General features: G+C 37.9%; 1 protein-coding gene across 5 annotated transcripts in view; it reads right to left on the bottom strand.

The window, feature by feature from the left end:
* Positions 1 to 17,809, bottom strand: part of TNIP3 (TNFAIP3 interacting protein 3) — a 101,592-nt gene extending 83,783 nt beyond the window's left edge. Inside the window, exons 1-2 of one of the 5 annotated variants that reach the window (XM_084973045.1) lie at positions 17,782 to 17,809; positions 1,443 to 1,528 (exon numbers count right to left, since the gene is read on the bottom strand). In XM_084973045.1, coding sequence (XP_084829171.1) covers positions 1,443 to 1,528; positions 17,782 to 17,784 — 89 coding nt within the window. In that variant the 5' untranslated portion in view covers positions 17,785 to 17,809. Of the gene's footprint in view, positions 1 to 1,442; positions 1,529 to 5,292; positions 5,601 to 17,781 lie in introns of those variants that run through there. The other 4 variants (XM_084973043.1, XM_084973046.1, XM_084973044.1 and 1 more) reach the window with 4 other exon arrangements.
* Between the last annotated feature and the right edge of the window lie 982 nt (positions 17,810 to 18,791).

Raw genomic sequence — 18,791 nt, 5'->3', positions numbered from 1 at the left:
TAAAATCTTATCAAGGAGATAAAACATACACATAGTACAGTTACAGAATAATAAAGAGTAATGCATAATAAAATGCCAAATTTATGAAATCAAAGGCTAAAATGCTTGTTGATACTAAATGTAGCTGGTTGAGAGGAACAGGAGAAATCAGCATTTCTATGTTTATTCAGGTTTCTAGTTGTCCCTCTTGCCAGTTTCAAACACTGTTACCAGATTAGCTTATTGTTAATCCTTGTTCAAAATTCTAAATGGGTCCCCTTGTGCACAGTCTTGATTCTCACATAGGAAGTACATATGGGCCCCTTTTAATGAAAAGTTTTTCACAGAATAAGAACCCTGAGAATATGTCTCCAAATCCACAGGTTATGAGAATCTTAGTTTGAGCAACTCAAGAACTTGATGGTTATTATTTCTTTAAATTATCTTTCACTTGAAAAAAGTTTTGTCTCTATAGACGAAGAAACATTGGCCTATTAGAATAAGTTCTCAGCTAGTTAGTCTCTCAGTCATGATAGGTTTTGTATTACATGCTGGATGTGGAGACTAAACTGAATCACTCACTGGTCTCAACACAAGTCCTCAACCAACTTACCTACACGACATTTTCATACACATTCCTTCAGCCTGGAATACTCTTTTTTTTTCTCCTTTTTCATCTTTCTCCCTGTTTTATTTTTGCCAGAAATTAAGTCAAACAAATCCTTCTTTATGTATTTCTCTATGCTTACAACTAGGAATCTTACCTTCCTATGATTTCTCAGAACAGATTATCAGTGCCTCTTTTATGAGACAAAAGATTCAACATACACTTACATATGCAGCTTTTCACTTCTAAACTGCAAGCAGCTAGAGGAAAAGCACTGGATCTGATTCATGGTTTGCAAACAGCTAGCACAATATCTTGCACATTAAAGGTGCCAAATTAGAAGTCATAGAAAAAACTATGTTAAGTCAATGAATAGAGAGAAGCTTGAAGCCAGAATGAGGAAAGTGACTGAAGAAGATGTTTTTGGCAAGGGACCTAGCATATTTCTCATCCTATACCTGAGCTCAGGATTTAATAACTCAGGAGAGAAGGTATAGCTACTCTTCCCCTTATTAACGGAATAGAACTGATTCCCAGGAGAAAATGTGTGCTATTCAAGGGGAATTTTCTTAAGATCCAAACTTGTTAAGGGAAATTTATCACATACTTTTAAAAAATCAAATAACTTCCATAATCTACCATGCTTCTTGCCCCTTGAATAGCCACGAAAGAAAGAAAATGTGTTCAAATAGTCCACACTGTTACCCACCATATCTTACTTATCAGTGCTTTATGGTTGTATCCAGATAGATTCTCATCTACTCTTAATAGACTCATCACTCTTGTCTGAAAGCAAAGTGCTCCTACTAGAACATAACTATTAGAGGCATACATCCTCCAAATAAAATGTTATTACCTTTCGGAATCTTCTGATTGATTGGTGAACATGACCAGTTTCTCTTCGTGTTTCTCGTTTTTACTTAAGAGTCTTCCCCTTGGAATCTAAAATAAAAAAAAAATGTAAAGGACATGAGGCTTGGCTGTGTCTCAAGGGAAGATAACTATGTCAGTCACTGGAGGAAAAACCACCTGTTAAATGCATTTCCCCCCAAAGCCATGTTTTTATTCTCATGTCTTGTTTCCAGTTCTGCCAATTATAAGAAGACAGACTGCAAACTTGCCTTCTGCCTAGTTTTAATCAGAAGTAAAATATGGAGTGTAAACATAAGGACCCAGTCTTTCAGTGAAGGAAGAGTGTCATGACAGGGAGAAATTGTCCAGGAGCAAGTAAAGAAAGCTGGACATTCCAACGCACGAGTCATAAACTGTTAATGTTGTCAGATTGACATGTTTGTAGTTCAATTAGCCACAGTCCAGGAATAAGTTTTCCAGGAGTGCCTAACAACCCAATGGCACCAAGAGTTTTCTTCTCAACTCTTTTCTCCAATAGGAGTTAGAGACTATTTCTGTGATTTTCAAGATAGCAAGGGGACTGGTAATGTGATCATTAAAACAGAAGGAGGAAATTTTTTTTTAAATGTGTTTAAGATACAGAAATTTTTTCATTTCCCACTTTTTTTCCTATTTAATATTAATTGCAACTTAAGCACCAAACTGTGGCGGAACATTATACAGACATCATAGTCCCTCATGGGGATTATAGTAGATTCTTGAGATTGAAACATGTGAAGACTTTGTGTATATTTTACAAGCCAATTCCTGCAGGCACTTAACACATTTTAAATGCATCTGGAAACCACTAATTGCTGGGATCCCATTAGAAAAGTTAGGCAGTTCAGGTCTGTGGGAAACATGAAGCCATGTTTGAAATGTGGCATTTGTTTGAATTTTATGAGTTTCTATTTAATTGTAGCAAAAAAAAAAAAAAAAAAAAAGGCTTGTTTGTTAAAATGCTCCAAGAAGGATTTGTTTTTGCTATTGGCAAGCTGTCTTTACATAGTGTGGGAGGGTGGCTTTTTAATTTTGTTTGGTTTTCAGCTTGTGACAGCTGTTTAAAAGTCATTCATTACCACCATGGCAGCCAGTTTCTAGATGAAAGCAAATGTCTTTCAGGACTGTTGGAGGAATTAGACCACCAACTAATCTTTTACCTATACAAAATCGCAAAATTGTCCAGTTTCTTCATGTGACACTCTGGAAATTATACACAATTCTGCAGATGCATCAAAAAGGCACACAAGTGAGGTCCTACCTGACAGAAGTAACTTGCCTGAGTATTCCCTCTAATTTCTGGAAGATGATGTTTTTAAAATTTAATTTATAAAGTAAAATTGCAATAAGTTTAAAAAATGTTTTCAATGGTTTCACTATTCCTTTTAAAAATGCTAATTTCTCAGTAGAACTAAAATGACACTCAGAGTCTTGGAGTATCAGAGAATCAGAGAATTTGAGACCTTGGGGAATACTGAGAATTATAACACCATCGTTTTACAGCAGAGAAAACAGAAGCCCAAAGAGGAAATGATTTGGCCAATTAGTGGCTGATCTAAGATTAGATGTCAAGCTGTTTGACTCAATGATTTTCTATTGTTGTTCCATTAATGAACAGATGAAATTTCACATTTGAAACAAGGTGAGATCCAATTTTAATACTGAAATATTTAAACAGTAAAATATGAAATGTTTATATTATAAATGAAAACTCATAAAAATATATTTCTTAGTCAATGGCATTGTATTATTTAAGCTCTGCTGGTGAACAACCCCCAAAACAGCAGGTGGAGAGGGAAAATTCCAAACTTAAAATTTTACAGTTAAAAATTGACAGAAAATGCCTCCAAGGCACTAGAAACAGACAAGATAGGTATAGTCTCAATGGTGCAGTTTACCAAATATTGTACTTCCTTTCTAAAGAGACTTTTCATAGGTTGGAATTTTACACTTGTTATTCTTCTCCAGGAAGCCAAATATCAATTAGCAATAGTCAGAAAGGTCCATTTCCCAGGAACAGTTGTAATTTATAATAGTTTACCCATTTCTACCACATGGAACAAAGAAGACAATAACAAAGAAGACAATCAGAAAAAGACACTCAGCAATTAAAGGGCTTCTCTTTCAAGTGGAAGCAAATAAAATTAAACCAACCCTGAGGACCAAGGGCCTTTCTCAGTATCAGTGCCTCACTTTTTCTGAGTCTGAGAGAAAACGAACAACTTCAGAAGTCTCCCAAGACATAGCAGAAATTTACGTGCCTCTCTGCACTTTACTAATTGTAAGTCAGGAGGACATTAAACCATAAAACAAGGAATTCTACTGAAGTTCTCACTCCGTTTAATTTTTCTCAAAACCAGCCTGGAAGGGAGGGCATGGACTTCCCGGATTTTAATTGACAGGCGTGGAAACATGAAAATGGGCAGGAAGCAAAGCACCTGCTCCACCAAACCAGGAAACACGGTAGTCAGAACTCTGAGTTCTAGCAGCATGCTGCAGCCTGTTGCAGTTTAAGTGAGGTTCACAAACATTTTTGCCTTGATAAACATTTTGAATACTTGAAACAAATCCTAAATTGGACAAGCGAGACACAGATCATGCAACTTTCATTTAAGCAAATTGTATCAATATTGAATAGTAGAAAGATAAAGGAAAGATCGGATACTAGACTCCTCTTAACCTTTGCCCATTCAAGGTGAATTTCTCAGATAGTTTATCCTGAAGTCTTTACAATATAAACGGCTCAATTTTGTACACTAATTATGGTCTCTGCTTGCTCTACTCCTAGTTCTGTTAACTTTTAGGTAGAACTCAACAGATGTTTCCTTTCTCTCATGTCTGTGACATTTGTCCTTTACCCTGCAGGGTCATCTGAGAAGTCCTTATTTCTCCCAGAAATGTTCATGTTTGTGGTGCACCAGACACAGAAGCTTTGTACACTATTATCATTGATAAGAAGTGTGACCATAAGGTGACTCCTCTCTGCCAACAAAACTACTATGACTTAAATACTGAAATCTCTCCTCTGAAATTACTTCTAGAATCTAAGAAGTAGATTAGATTAGCATTCTTTTGAAAATTTTTGGAAAAGGCCTAAATTATCAGGCTAAATTTTGGTAAATAAAGTGAAGATAGGAAAGCTTAGTCCTATTAGCGGTTTAAAAATGTAGGGTGAAAAATAATGGAGCTGGCTTCCTTCTCCTGTTTGTAAACGTTTAAAATGTATTTTCTCTGCATATACAGAAGCAGAGTAGCATAGCGACTAAGAGCAGGCTTGGAAGCCAGACTGCCCAAGTCCAGTCCTTTCTCCTCTAGTGACTCGTTGACTGAGAGATTGCAACCTTTCTGTGCCTCTGTGGTAAGAGGGTCATAATAACAGTACCTACCTCATTAGGGCTATAATGAAGTTTGAATATGTTGATATGTGTAAAATTTATACGTTAAAGTATCAAGATGGCACCCTCTCCCACAAACACATTAAAAAACCACATCTACATATAAAACAATTTGCACAGAACCTCTACTGAATGCCGGCAGAAGAACTTAAACCTCCAAAAAGAGCAGGAAACTCTTGACATAACTGGGTAGAACTAAAGAAAAAAAAGGAAAAAGGGAGAGGGAGAGAGAGAGAGAGAGAAAAGGAATCCTGAGAGGGAGCTGTGAAAGAGAAAAGGAACCCAAATCCTGAGAAGTCACCTAACCGATGGGGAGATCAGCTGAGATGGAAGGACCTCACAGTCGAGAGAAAAGTGCAGCAGCTGGACTGAGGAGGACAAAGCAGAGCGAGAGCCGCTCAGATCATCTGCACCACTTACCCGGACACCACAGCCTGAAATGCTTAGGTGGCGGCTGGGCGCTGAGATTCAGGCTCCAGAGGTCAGTTCAGGGGAGAGGCCTAAGGCTGGGTGTGTGGGCACAGCCTGAGGGGCTAAGAAGCGTAGCAGGTGGAGGAGCAATGTCCTATGGTCTGGGGAGTGGGACGCCATGGCAGAGGGATCCTGGGAGGAGGTCTGGTCCTGCAGGAGAAGCCAAGAGCCATTCTTGGGGACGTGAGAGGAGGAGGGGCGGCCGGCCATAGGAATCCCCGTGCGCATGCGCTTGGGCTTTCAGAGGGCGGGGCCCCTCTGGTGCAGGCTAAGGGTGGCAAGAAGCCTCTTGTGTTGGCTATAGCAGACTGGGCACTTCTTGTGCAGGCTAGCGGAATAGGAAGCTCATAGGAATTTCCTTGCACCTGAGGTTGGGCTCTCAGAGGAATGGTCACCTCTTATGTGGGCTAAGGGCAGCGGGGGCGGGGGGGGCGCTAAGTGTGGCCTTGCCTGATGTATATGCAGCAGGGATGGACTGCGGCATTCATCTCAGAGGGTCTGCCACCATTGGGAACCTGTGAGTGGGCTCCAGCTGCAGCCCCAGTCACCTCAGGGGTCTGCAAAAAAACAGCAGGCACTGCCAATGAGCACAACCCACTGTTGCTCTCACTTCCCTGGGAACACACCTGCCCTGCCGCTACCACTGCCAAACATTCTGGGCAGCTCCAAGGTGCTTGATTACTGTCCCTTCTCAAGACCCTGCAACTAGGAGCAGACTGTGCAGCACTTCCTATATGGGCTAAGCAGGACGGAGTGTTTCTTGTGTGGTCTACAGGTGGCGGGGGCAAACCACTGCAGTTATCTCTGACTCCAGGGGTAGGCATGGCCTACTGCCACTAAGGGTCGAGGACAGGCAACACAACACTTGCAGCTCCAACCACCTCAAGAGGGCACCACAGAGGAGGGCATTGCACCTGAACACCATCTGTTGTTGCTCTAGCTCCCCTGGGGGCTCTCACACACTGCTGCTGCCATTGCCAAATGCTCTGGGCAGTGCCCAGATGCTTGATCACTGTCCCTTCCCAGGAACCTACAATTAGGAGCAACCTTTGCAGTGCCTCCTGTGGGGGCTAAGAGGACGAGGTGCTTCTTGCATGGTCCAGAGGTGGCAAGGGCAAGCCACTGAGGTTATCTCTGACTTGAGAGGTGGGCACTCCGTGAACAAGCACCCCAATCAAATTGCAGAGATCTGTTTCATTGCTTGCTGCTTCAGGTGAATCCTCAACTCACAAGCTTGATCACTGTCACTTCCAGGATCCTGCAACTAGGAACAGCCTGTGCAGCACCTCCTGTGTGGCCTAAGTGGGACAGGGTGCCTCTTGGATGGTCTACAGTTGGCAAGGCAAACCACCACAGTTATCACTGACTCCAGAGGAGGGTGTGGCCTGTCACCACTAGAGGACCGTGAACAGGCACCACCTGTGGTCCCAACCACCTCAGAGGGCACCACAGAGGAGGGCATTGTGACCAAACACCACCCGTTGTTGCTCTCCCACCCCTGGGAGCAAACTGGCCCTACTGCTGCTACTGCTGAACACTCTGGGCAGTGCCCACAAGCTTGGCATGGCCTGCCACCCCTAGGGGTCCAAGAACAGACACCACCTGCAGCCCAATCACCTCAGAGGAGGGCACTGCGACCCAACACTACCTGCTGTTGCTCTCATTCCCTGGGAACTCATACCCTGCGCCTGCCACTGCCAAATGCTCCGGCCACCTTGTAAATCTGCCTCAGGCTCATTACCATTTCCCAGGGCCCTGTGACCAGGAGTAGCCTGCACCACCTTCCTGCAGGTCCTTGCTGCTGTGAAGAGCCCAGCAACCAGGCACTGACTACTAGCCCTACCCACTGCCTCCTTCTCCCTGGAAACACACTCAGCACCGTGGGGATAACAGCCTGCTCACACTGAAGAAAGAAACAGCAAATATCCAAACTCCCACACCAGAAATAAACAGTAACCTCCTACAAGATACAAAGGGGTGTTCTTGCACAGAAGTAGCCCCCCAAGACTACGGTCTGGCTTCCCTAAACTCACAGAAAAAGAAAAAACATAAGCAAGATGAAGAAGCTCAGGAACCATTCCCAGCTAAAAGAGCAGGAGAAGTCACCTGAAGCAGCAAGCAATGAAACAGACCCCTGCAGTCTGACAGACACTGAGTTCAAAAGGGAGATAGTGAAAATACTGAGGGAATTCAGGCTGAATATCAAGGAACTAAGAGCAGATGTGAACAGTAATGCAGATTCCTTTAGGAAGGAACTAGAAAATATAAGGAGGAACATAGAAAAGTTAGAAAATTCATTTGCAGAGATGCAAAATGAGCTAAAGCCAGAAAAGAGCAGAATGAGTGATGCAGATGGATGAATTAGTGACTTGGAGGATAGAATCATGGACATCACCCCATCAGGACAGCAGATAGAAAACCAAATGAAAAAACATGAAGGCAGTGTAAGAGATCTATGGGATAATATAATAATCTATGCATATTAGGAATTCCAGAAGGAGGAGAAAAAGGAAAGGGAATTGAAAATATATTTGAAAAAATTATGTCTGAAAACTTTCCAAATCTAAAGGAAACTGATATCAAGATACAGGAAGTACAGAGGGCCCCAAACAGGTTGAACCCAAACAGGCCCACACCAAGACATATTATAATAAAAATGGCAAAAGTTAAAAATAAAGAGAGGATTCTAAGGGCAGCAAGAGAAACACAAAGCGTTAATTATAAGGGAACCCCCGTAAGTCTATCAGCTGACTTCTCTACAGAAACGCTACAAACCAGAAGAGAGTGGTAAGATATATTCAAATTTCTGAAAGGAAAAAATTTGCAGTCTAGAATACTCTATCCAGCAAGAATATTATTGAAATAGAAGGGGAAATAAAGAATTTCTCCAACAAACAAAAGCTAAAAGAGAACAGCGATACTAAACCCATTCTAGAAGAAATACTGAAAAGACTTCTCTAAATAAAAAAGAAGTAAGATGAGACAGGATGGAGGAAACCACAATTGGAAAGCAATCACTTAAATAAGCCAGCATACAGATCTAAAAGTGGAAAATAAAATTTATACAGTAGTGCCTGGCATATGATTTGTGAGTTCTAATTGCTAACGGGTGTCATTGTAATGGAATCTTGGAGGGAAGAGGGAAGTAATCATGGTCATTTCACCACTTTAACTCTTGGTGGTTGGGAGGAACTCATACTGGGAGAGCTTGGTATAGGTGTTAGCAGATGTGATATCTTTGAAGGCTCCTTTTGACTCTCAAATTCTCAGCTTCTAAGATTCCAAGTAAAGAAACAGGTGCTTGCTTTCAAAGAATTCATCATCCTACTGAGAAAATAGAACGCTATACTTAAGAGGCACAAATCCAGGTGTTTCTTATTTTCATCCCCAGAATCCTACATGGTGCTTAAAGCACAGTGAGGACCAAATATTTTAACGGTAGAATTAAGATACCTAACTGTGTGAAAGGAGAGATGTTAAAATGAAAAATGAGTGATAGTGACAATTAAGAGTTTGGGGACAAAAGGACTCACTATAGCCAACAGAAGTGCTCAGACATTAGCGGTTTGTTTTCATTGTTTTATTTTTGTCTTTTAAATCAAGGAAATTTGAAAATGAGAGGGCTTAAATTTTTACTTAAAGTTGTTTTATATTTTTGTTTTCATGGGAGAAAACCGGTATAAACCACATATAATTTCTGGGAACCAAAAGATTTACAATTAAAAGATCATAAAGTTAGAATACCTAACTGGCTGACAGCATCCTCTTAGCTAAAAGCAAACACATTTCTTTGTTTCCATTGTTTGGTTACTTTATTCTTCCTTTTCTTCTCTCCTACCAGTTCTTCCTCTTTTTAAGGAGTGTCTTACTGGTCAAGAAGCAGTTGTTGCTTTCTGTTTAATTTAACCAAAAGATGTCCTGGATTCTTGGATGGATTTCAGAACATCAGTGAAGATCATAAACTGTTTGATTGTTTAAACAGAAGTTTACACAATTCGCAGTTCCAAAATAACCCAACTTTAGAGGATAAACTTACTTTTGGAAGTAAACCAAGTTTTATTAACTTTTTGCCATTTAATACACTTGGATTTTTAAAGTCAGGTTCAGGGACTATGGTGAGAGTATTACCTGCTAACTATGCAGAAATGGGTTTTACAGACCCTGGAAATATCACATTAAAAATTGCCAAAGAATTCTACCATTGTATAAATTTGTTATGTTGGTCAAGTCTACGCTATAGCATTGGAATGTATCAAAATAAATGTGCAATCAAAAACTTGAACATTTTACTAAAAGCAGTAAAACCTGAGGCTGACAAGTGATTTTTATCTGCATAAAATGCTCTGCTCTCTGGGGCATATAATTTAGAACTCATAATACTTCCCCAGAAAATCTGTTTCATTCCAGAGTCCACCTTAATTAACAGAATTCAAAATCAAATGTTAACTAGGTTCAATATATTTTTAAGATGAAGTGTCCTAGGTACTAAACCATCATGAAAATTATTATCCTTACATCTTTATGTGATAAATAATAAAGATTTTATGATGTTTTGAAAACCATGCATACCTATATTCTCAGTACATATATAAAAGCACTTATAGTCTTACATTAATTTTTAAAGAAATGACATACTGGAGCCTAATATATAAATGCTTTCTTATTGATCACATAAGAGACCTACAAGTAGTCAATTGATCCAAAAATTGGTTAAAACTGGGACTCATAAAGAATAATATATTAAAACCACATTAATTTATTGTAACTTAAAGTATGCAAGTGCATGTCAGTTGCCAAGACCTCTTTTCTCAGTAGGGATCTACCGATGGTGTTCCACTTAGGCTTTCTGGCCCACAACAAATCTGTGAATTTTAATTTCTTTACAAGAGAATTAAACTTATAAGACATTTACAAAGCTGTCTGAAAATAGAATGCTTTTAGGTTTTTTGTTATTTTTCCAATCTTTTAAATTTGCCTCACCCACATCCAATCTAAATTTGACAACTCACCTTTATTGGATGTTTCCAAGATACTCAAATTATCTTGCATAGAACAATTTTGTGTGTGTGTCTTTTTGTCTTTTCTAGGGCCTCACTCGTGGCATATGGAGGTTCCCAGGCTAGGGATATAATTGGAGCTGTAGCCACCAGTGTAAGCCACAGCCACAGCAACTCGGGATCTGAGCCGCGTCTGTGAACTACACCACAGCTCAGGGAAGCACCGGATCCTTAACCCACTGAGCAAGGCCAGGGATCAAACCCACAACCCCATGGTTCCTAGTCGGATTCGTTAACCACTGAGCCACGACAGGAAATCCATGCATAGACCAACTATATTTTTTTGTACTCATGTATCATCAGCTTATACAACTTTTATTTAAATCACGTAATTGTAAAAAAAGTAAATCATGCAATTCCCTATAGCTTGGGGGGATAAATATGACTGACTTGGTAAATGTACCACTAAACTTGTGGAGACAGAAGTAAGTGAATGTCCTTAGCTTCCAGCATTAGGCATGCCTTGAGTGCCAATCTACATTTTACAAACAGAATAGGTAGCATGCATGGTCAGTTCATGCTGAGCAGGTTAAATGGAGGTTGGAAAAATAGCAGCGGTTTCAGTCAGGAGTGGGAAAATGCCGGCAGGGTCAAGAAGTTAAGATAAATTGGTGACAGTAGGCAGTGGTTGGGCCTGTGGAGAACAAGTAAATGAATGTCCTGCCTAAAGTTTTTAAAATTCAATTTAAAAAAACTCCAAAAAGCAAAGTGAACAAAGAGCAATATGCCTAAACAATATTTCTGTTGACTTTCAGCAACCATCAGATCTATTTTTCACAGCCTTTTGTAACTTTCTGAAGTATGAGCATATTTGTTGCCAATATGTAGGTAGTAATACATGAGTTTTGAGACTCTTGCCATTATTAATAAGAAAAAAAAATGATGAAAAAAATGCACTAGATTAGAAATCAGAAAATTTTTTGTTTGTTTTTACTTTTTTTTCTGGTCCCAATTCCTAAATTAATTAGATTAAAATTTTAAGCATTTTAATTCTTTTCTCTAGGTTTTAGCCCTCTACTGCAGAATCAAGGCCTGATTGGATTATATCTAATGTTCCGTGGGTTCTAAAATTCCATGATGATCATTGCCAAATATTTGTTGTCAGCACTGGGTACAATGACCAGGATCACTACTGGGTTAATACTTATGGCAGGAAGGTGACAGGGGTCTATTGTTGTCTGTGTTTGGTTCTCCTTAAAGTAGGATTAAATGACTTGTACAAAACTCAAGAAAGAAGTGGGGAGCTAATGGGCCAAATAAATTTTCTTTATGTTTAATGTTATGTTACATTGGCTGGAAAGAAATAACTTCATGTATTTTACAGGTTCTTTCCAATGCTTGCAAACCACTGACAATACCATTTCTTTTTACCTGGACCACTTAAGGAGCATCCTAACTGGTGTGCCCCTTCCCACTGCTGGCTCCCTTCAATCTGCTCTCTCCATGGTAGACATAGAATACTTTTCTTTCTTTCTTTCTTTTTTTTTTTTTTGGTCTTTTTGTTGGGCCACACCCATGCGCAGCACATGGAGGTTCCCAGGCTGGGGGTCAAATCAGAGTGGTAGCTGCCGGCCTACGCCGGAGCCACGGCAATGTGGGATCCGAGCAGCGTCTGCAACCTACACCACAGCTCAGGGCAATGCCAGACCCTCCCTTAACCCACCGAGCGAGGCCAGGGATCCAACCTGCAACCTCATGGTTCCTAGTCGGATTCCTTAACCACTGAGCCACGACGGGAACTCCAGAATACTTTTCAAAACACATATTTGATCTTGTCGTCTCCCATCTCTTCATCCCCACAATAAAACCACCTTCATGGGTTTCCATTACAGTGACCAAAGTCCTTAAGATAGCTTAAAGGGCTCTCATGTCTCAAAACTGTCACTATTGGATAACTGGTAGTGATGGTTCTTTGTTTTGTCGCAACTCTTCTGGTATGGCAAGGTGCTTAACATTACCAGCCATAGTCATTAAGATAACCAAAAATGCTACCTTCTTCCCCCACTGACTCAGAAGTATCTTCCAGCCTCTTTTTTTCTCTTTTTTAAAAATTACCCATTGGCCTTTTTGTTAGTTCCTTGAAGGTGCCATTCTCCCTTCTGCTATTATCTTTGAAGGTACTGTTCCTTCTCGTGAGATTCTTCCTCCATCAAATTAAATCTTTCCTGATTTACACTGGACAAATTCCTTTAAAATGCACTCTTACAACTGTATGCATCTCCCCTTTGTAGCATTTATCATAATTGTAATTTCACCGTTTTGGTATGAAATGAGTATTTGCTTAAGGCCATCTTCTCCACTAGACTCTAAGTCCTGTGATTTTTACATCTGTTTTGCTCTCAGCTGAATTCCCTGTACCTGGTACAGTGCCAAAATATGCTAAATGTGTCACACATAATGAATGATTGAATTGAAGGATATTAATTATGTCAGCTGCTAGTGGTATATGGAATTGTAATATTTTTAATTAAAAATCTTGAACATGGTTTCCTAATGATACTTTAGTTCAGTCTAAATTACTCTTTAAACTGGTTTGTATGTTCAAGAAAATTTATCCCCAGAATTCCCCATCAAAGTCATTTTATCTTGAAAAAAATTAGAAAAAAAAAAAAGGAATCGAATTAACCTAGGAACAGAGACTATAAAGTATATCAGGTGATTACAAAAATCAACCTAAAATTTATAAGCACAAAGCTAGGATTTCATTAAGATATTTCAGATAATTTCTATGCTAAATTTGGCAAATGCTCAAGGTTTTATTTTTTAAGAATATGATAATGCCATTAAAAATACATATACGTTTTAGGTTTCATTCATTTATTTTCTCTAGCAAATATGATTCCTTTTTCAAAACAGGTACTTAAGGCCTTTTGATTGTGGTTGTGGAAGGAATTGGAAGAGAGGAAAATTTTATCTCACTCACATTTACGGTAACAACTCGAAGGAAATTGAGACTAAGAAAGATTTTTGGCTACACATTGTTTGGTTAAACCAAAAGAAAGAAATACCTAAAAGAAGAACCCCCCCCCCCTTTTTCCATTTCTTATTTCTGAGAAAGGTGCCAAATCAGGGGACTTTTATCATCTATTTCCTTCTAAGAAGTCTTTTTTGTTTTATAGCAATAAAGTAAAATTCTTTACCACCACTTCTGGGCACCTGTACAACTCAAGCACTTCAGGGCACCTGAACAACTTCTATATGAAAAACTAACATTTGGGGACTGAAAGTGGAAAATTTCCTGAAACAGGAGTCAAGAGACCAAGATTCTGTCACCAGGGCTGTCCGTAAACTTGTTTGTCCCTGGGTAAATTGTTTATCACCATCTCTCAAATCTGGGGCCTTTGGACATTATAATGGCTAAGAGCCTTTCCAACACTCAGTTGCTGTGAAATGGGTCATCTTGGAATTATATATAGTGCAGTATCGCTTGTGATGCATGTGTCTTAGAGGCTTACTGAAACATGACCAATGGCCAGTTTTTATCCCATAGAGAAGATCTTGTCCATAGAATAGTCCTTCACCCCACAGCAAGACAAGCATGTACTTACTTTTGGTCTTTATTCCTCTCTGAGGAATTGTTTTCATACTGTGGATTTCTGTTGAAGAACTTCGGTGAAGTCCCCCAAATTATAAATTCATCTTTCTTAATATGTGTATTAGAAAGATAACTGGATTAAGAGTCAAAAGATGTGAGTCCCGACTATCTCTTATACTTAACAAACTATCTCTTATACTCAACAAACTTAGTGAATTTTGGCAAATTATTTTAACTCAACAAACGTAGTGAGTTTATACTCAACAAACTTAGTGAATTTTGGCAAATTATTTTAACTCTCTGAGCCCCAATATCCTCCTCTGTGAAGCAGGAAAAATACTTCCTACCTTCAACAGGAAAAAACATAAAGATTAAACAACAGATTATGTCTGAAAGCATTTCCAGTTCACCTCCTCTACAAGGAAATTTGCCCAAATTACCTGGTGAATAGTAAGGTCTAAATAAACATTGTAAAATTTAAATACTGTTTAACATTCAAAACTCATTGGAAAGCCTGTAGAGAAAGTGATTTTTTGGGGACATGATTGTTTTATGTATGTTATTATTTATGAATGTTGATTGTTTTCTTGAAAATCATGAAAATCATGAAAGCCAGTATTGTTTGTTCTATGGGAATGTGCTTCAGGTGAGTGTATTCTGACTTGAACCAAATTTTTAGCAAAAACACTCATGTCATTGACTATACTTTCAAAATAAATATTATTAAAATCAAGCAATTGTGATAAATCTAAATAGCTATGACTACGTAGAAATTACCTGGAATTTTAACATCCAGATGATTATCACAAGATTAACAAACTTATGTTTAAAGAACTATGCTATATCAATGTGACTCAAATGAAAATAAATTAAAAACTCTTTAGCATGATAAGAACTGATAATTACTGGGCTCAGCCTGGAGATTTTAATAAATAATAATAATAATAAATTTTAATAAATAAATTTCATTCTGTTGGTAATGAAAAGTTGGAATGAGAACTGACCCATGGTCATTCAGATACAGCATCTATCCTTTGGTTTTTACATGTAAAGTTCAAGATTCTTTCAGACTAATTATATAGTATCTGCCTTAGTCTTATCTAAATGTTAATGTTATGGTTTTAGATTTTGATATATTTTTTGTTTTTAAATATGCAACTGAAAGATCTCTAATTAGAATTTTATCTTTTTGACACATATTTAGGTAGGATTAAATTTGTCTTTATGATACACTTTAAAGTTGAAAACCTTCCTACTCACTTTTTTCAATTGTAAATCAAATTTGATTGTTTTGATAGTGTTCCAGTATTTTATGTTCCTCTCTATAAGAAAAATTCAAAAGGGAAGCATATTTTCATGTTTAGGCTGAACAATTTTTCTTTTATTTTTAATATCTACCACTGCTTTCCCTTTTGTAGTTAAAATAATGTAAGCTGTCTTCCCAGAACAATTTTGAACAACTTCTCCTGGTAAAGAGCTTGTGAAAAATGGTAATGTATTCTTTAATATTGAAGGAAAAGAAGTGAATAGAGCAACCCATTGAAGAATGTACTGATATACTTGTGAGCATACAAACTATCTCAGAGGCATCAGGACATAACCTGTTCTACTGATCAATATTTATTTACAGCAAAAGGAAACATTTTGCCATCTTTATAATTTAAGATGTAACTTAAAACTATAAAAGGGGTAATTTACTTTCAAATATATTTATTAATTATGCTACTTAATATATTTCTTCTTGCATAATTTTTGTGTCAGATTAGCAAAAACATAGAATAATTAGCTTTGATTATTTTAATATTCTATTAACTGTGTACTAACTGCCCCACTGTGACTCTCTCTGTCTTCCAAGACTTTTTACATTCTTAGGTCCATCAAGAGATCCATTTGATGGGACTGTGCTTTGCAGCCACTAGGATAATTTTCCTCCATATACTGAGTTTATTTAAAAACCCTGGAGATATTTAATCTTCACCGTGTTTTCAAATAAAATTAATTTTTTACTCATGTTCTGTGCAATTTCAGTAGAAAGACATTTTTAAAAATTCCCACCTCTTTCTTAAAGTCTTGGGGGCATGTGTGTGTAAAGTCCATTTCTTTCAAGTCCTTCTTCCTTCACGAAAACAATATTTGAAAGATTTAAACTGTCACAACACCAAACAGATAGGAGAACAACCGTGACTAAAAGGTTTTCCTCTGAGAGTTCTGCATTATCTAATCTTAATGAGGAAGCAAAGCTTAGAAATTGATAGCTAAAGTGCTTAAGAATAAAACATTAAAGAGCAATTTTTTAAAAAGTTAGCAGTTAAAATGAGGCCTAAGGTTTTATCCTCGGCAGGAAGTATTCAGTTGACAAAGAACTTACTAAGCATCTTCAGTCTCCTTCCCCTCCCCCCTCACAATCTAGGTGAAGATGCTTAAACTCAGTGGAAAAAGATGGTCAAGGAGTCAGGGACCTTGATTGATGAGGCATGTAGAACAGTGCCTGTCTCTTCTGTTGTTCCACAGTTCCCTCTGATGCCTTTGTTTCAGGTTCCTTTAGCAGGAGGAATTGAGTTTAATACTAAATTTCCCATGTTTAAGAATTATTATTTCTTACAAATTCATGCCTCATTTATCTCATTAATATTGGGAAATTGTACAGTGGTTTCAAATTTCAATGGAAAAATTATCCTGGAAGCCTATGATGTACTAGTGTAGACTTGGTAGAGAGAGAGAAAAGCCAGCTGAGAGACAGAGAGTGAAAAGCAAAGGAGAAAATTAGAGAAATTTTTCCCTTTTATTTTCTGGGCTCTAAAAATATATTACAAATCTGATTTTTTAAAAATAGCCTCAAAAATTTGAGGAAAGCATTTCTAAAAATAGTCTGTGTTAAGACTGACCCATCCTGCATATACTTATTTGTCACCCATAACGTTAAGCTCCTGTGTGGGCCGGCTATGGGAGCAGGTCCTTGGATGCTTTGCCATTTAAAAAAGTTCTTTCAGAGTTTCTTTAACAAGGCATTGACCGAGATTCCCAAGAAGAATGAAGTCTCTTAGAATGTCACAGCAGAAAGTTTTTTGTGGCTAAGCCAGAAATTTAATGTAGCTAAATTAATTAAAATAAATCATCACTGTGCTCATAGTTATCTGGTCTGTCTTTGTCCACTGCTGGATTTTAAAATGAAGCTTCCTTGGATGTCAATCTGATGGCTTACAACTAAATTTTACCTAGGGAAGTTTTTTTTTCCAATCTCTTTTGGAAAATTTGACTATTTAAATAAAACAACCCAGTGACTTCATATTTAGAAATACATCATTTTAGAACTTTTATGCTTCCCATCAACAGGATTACATAATACCGTGAAGAATACAAGCAAGGCTCTCCACTACTGTGACACACTCTGCCTGGCACCTTGCACTGATCATTGCTTAATTAAGATTGTTGAACCCTGAAATATAGCCTAAGAGGACAAACACAGTAAGATTATTCTTGTGAGTACTTAAATTTAGTTAGTATTTACAGGATTGTTAGGAATAGTTAAGTGTATAGGATAACACCATATGGTTAAATGTGTCATTTTAAAAGCTTACTTTATCTGACATGGACAAAGGGGATAACTCATGAAAGCTATAAAAATTTTACAGGAGAACATCACACATTATTACATTTTATAAATTCTATCTCATTTCCCACCTGGAATACATGCACCCAGATCTTACTTGCTAATATTAGCGAACTCAAAAATCACACATGCCGTCTTAATACAAAAACTTCAGGCATTTTAAAAAGAAATACGTTATAGCAAACTCTAGCAAGTAAGCGAAACGAAAGTAGAGGCACAAGGCATCCGTTACTCACCATGCTCTATACTGAAAGTTCCGCTCAGATCTAGGTAAGCGTACTACAAGGTCTAATAAAGATGTGGAGAGGTTGTCTTTATGACAACCTTTGAATCAAACAGTAACTAAGTGGTTTAAGTAGAAACATATATTTTGAAAGGTTAATCCACCCATACACAGGGAAACCCCTTTTTTAAGAAAGTCACTCTGCTGCCAAGAGGCTATTAATATTCACCTTTCGGATACAAATACAGCCTACAGATAACAAGATTCACAACCTATGTAAAAAAATACCACAGAGGATTCCCTCTTAGTCTCTATGTTGTAATGGAAACACAAGAAAACAATATACCTCTTCAGGCACTTGAAGGTACTACAGGAAATCCACCTGCCCACTTAATGGAAAAGTTATATCAGCTTAATAGGGCCACAACACATAAACATAAATGTAGAATTAGTATAATTTACTGTAAAGACCACATAGGTCACACACTCATTTCTAGGAATGTTCCCCTGTTTCATCTTCCTATTTCTTTCCCTGAGAGAGCTAGCACCCCGGTTAACATTTAACCACTCTTTAAAATAGTTTAGAAATAAGCCCACTCTCTTATAAAAAAATAAAATAAAAAGGAGTTGCTGAGTGTTTTCCTACAGGGGAAATTGTATTGCTTCACTGGCATTATAAGATAGGAATTATGCATATTTTTTCTCATTGCACTGGACGATAGTCTGTATAATTATTGGCAGGGGCAAACCTCTCCAAAATAGTAAAAAAAAATATACCATCTCATAAATGAAATCATTGTGGATGAAATACCCAAGAGTAATAATTAGTGGTTATTTATGCCATTTGATTATACTGGATATTCATTTTTTCTGGTGGACATGGTGAGATTAAGTAAACAGCCAATAGTATGTGATCAACACTCTTGAGAAGATAGATTATATCAGAGTTTGTTGTTATTGCATTTCAACTCTCATCAGAAGAGGCATTGTACTTCAGAAACACAGATTGACACAGTGAGAAGA

This window comes from Sus scrofa, chromosome 8, assembly GCF_054392235.1.
Source record: "Sus scrofa isolate SSC_HxYL_T2T_F1_AM1 chromosome 8, Sscrofa_HxYL_maternal_Yorkshire_Landrace_v2.0, whole genome shotgun sequence".
In the NCBI taxonomy this organism is placed as follows: domain Eukaryota; kingdom Metazoa; phylum Chordata; class Mammalia; order Artiodactyla; family Suidae; genus Sus; species Sus scrofa.
This window is presented reverse-complemented; position numbering and strand designations above follow the sequence as displayed.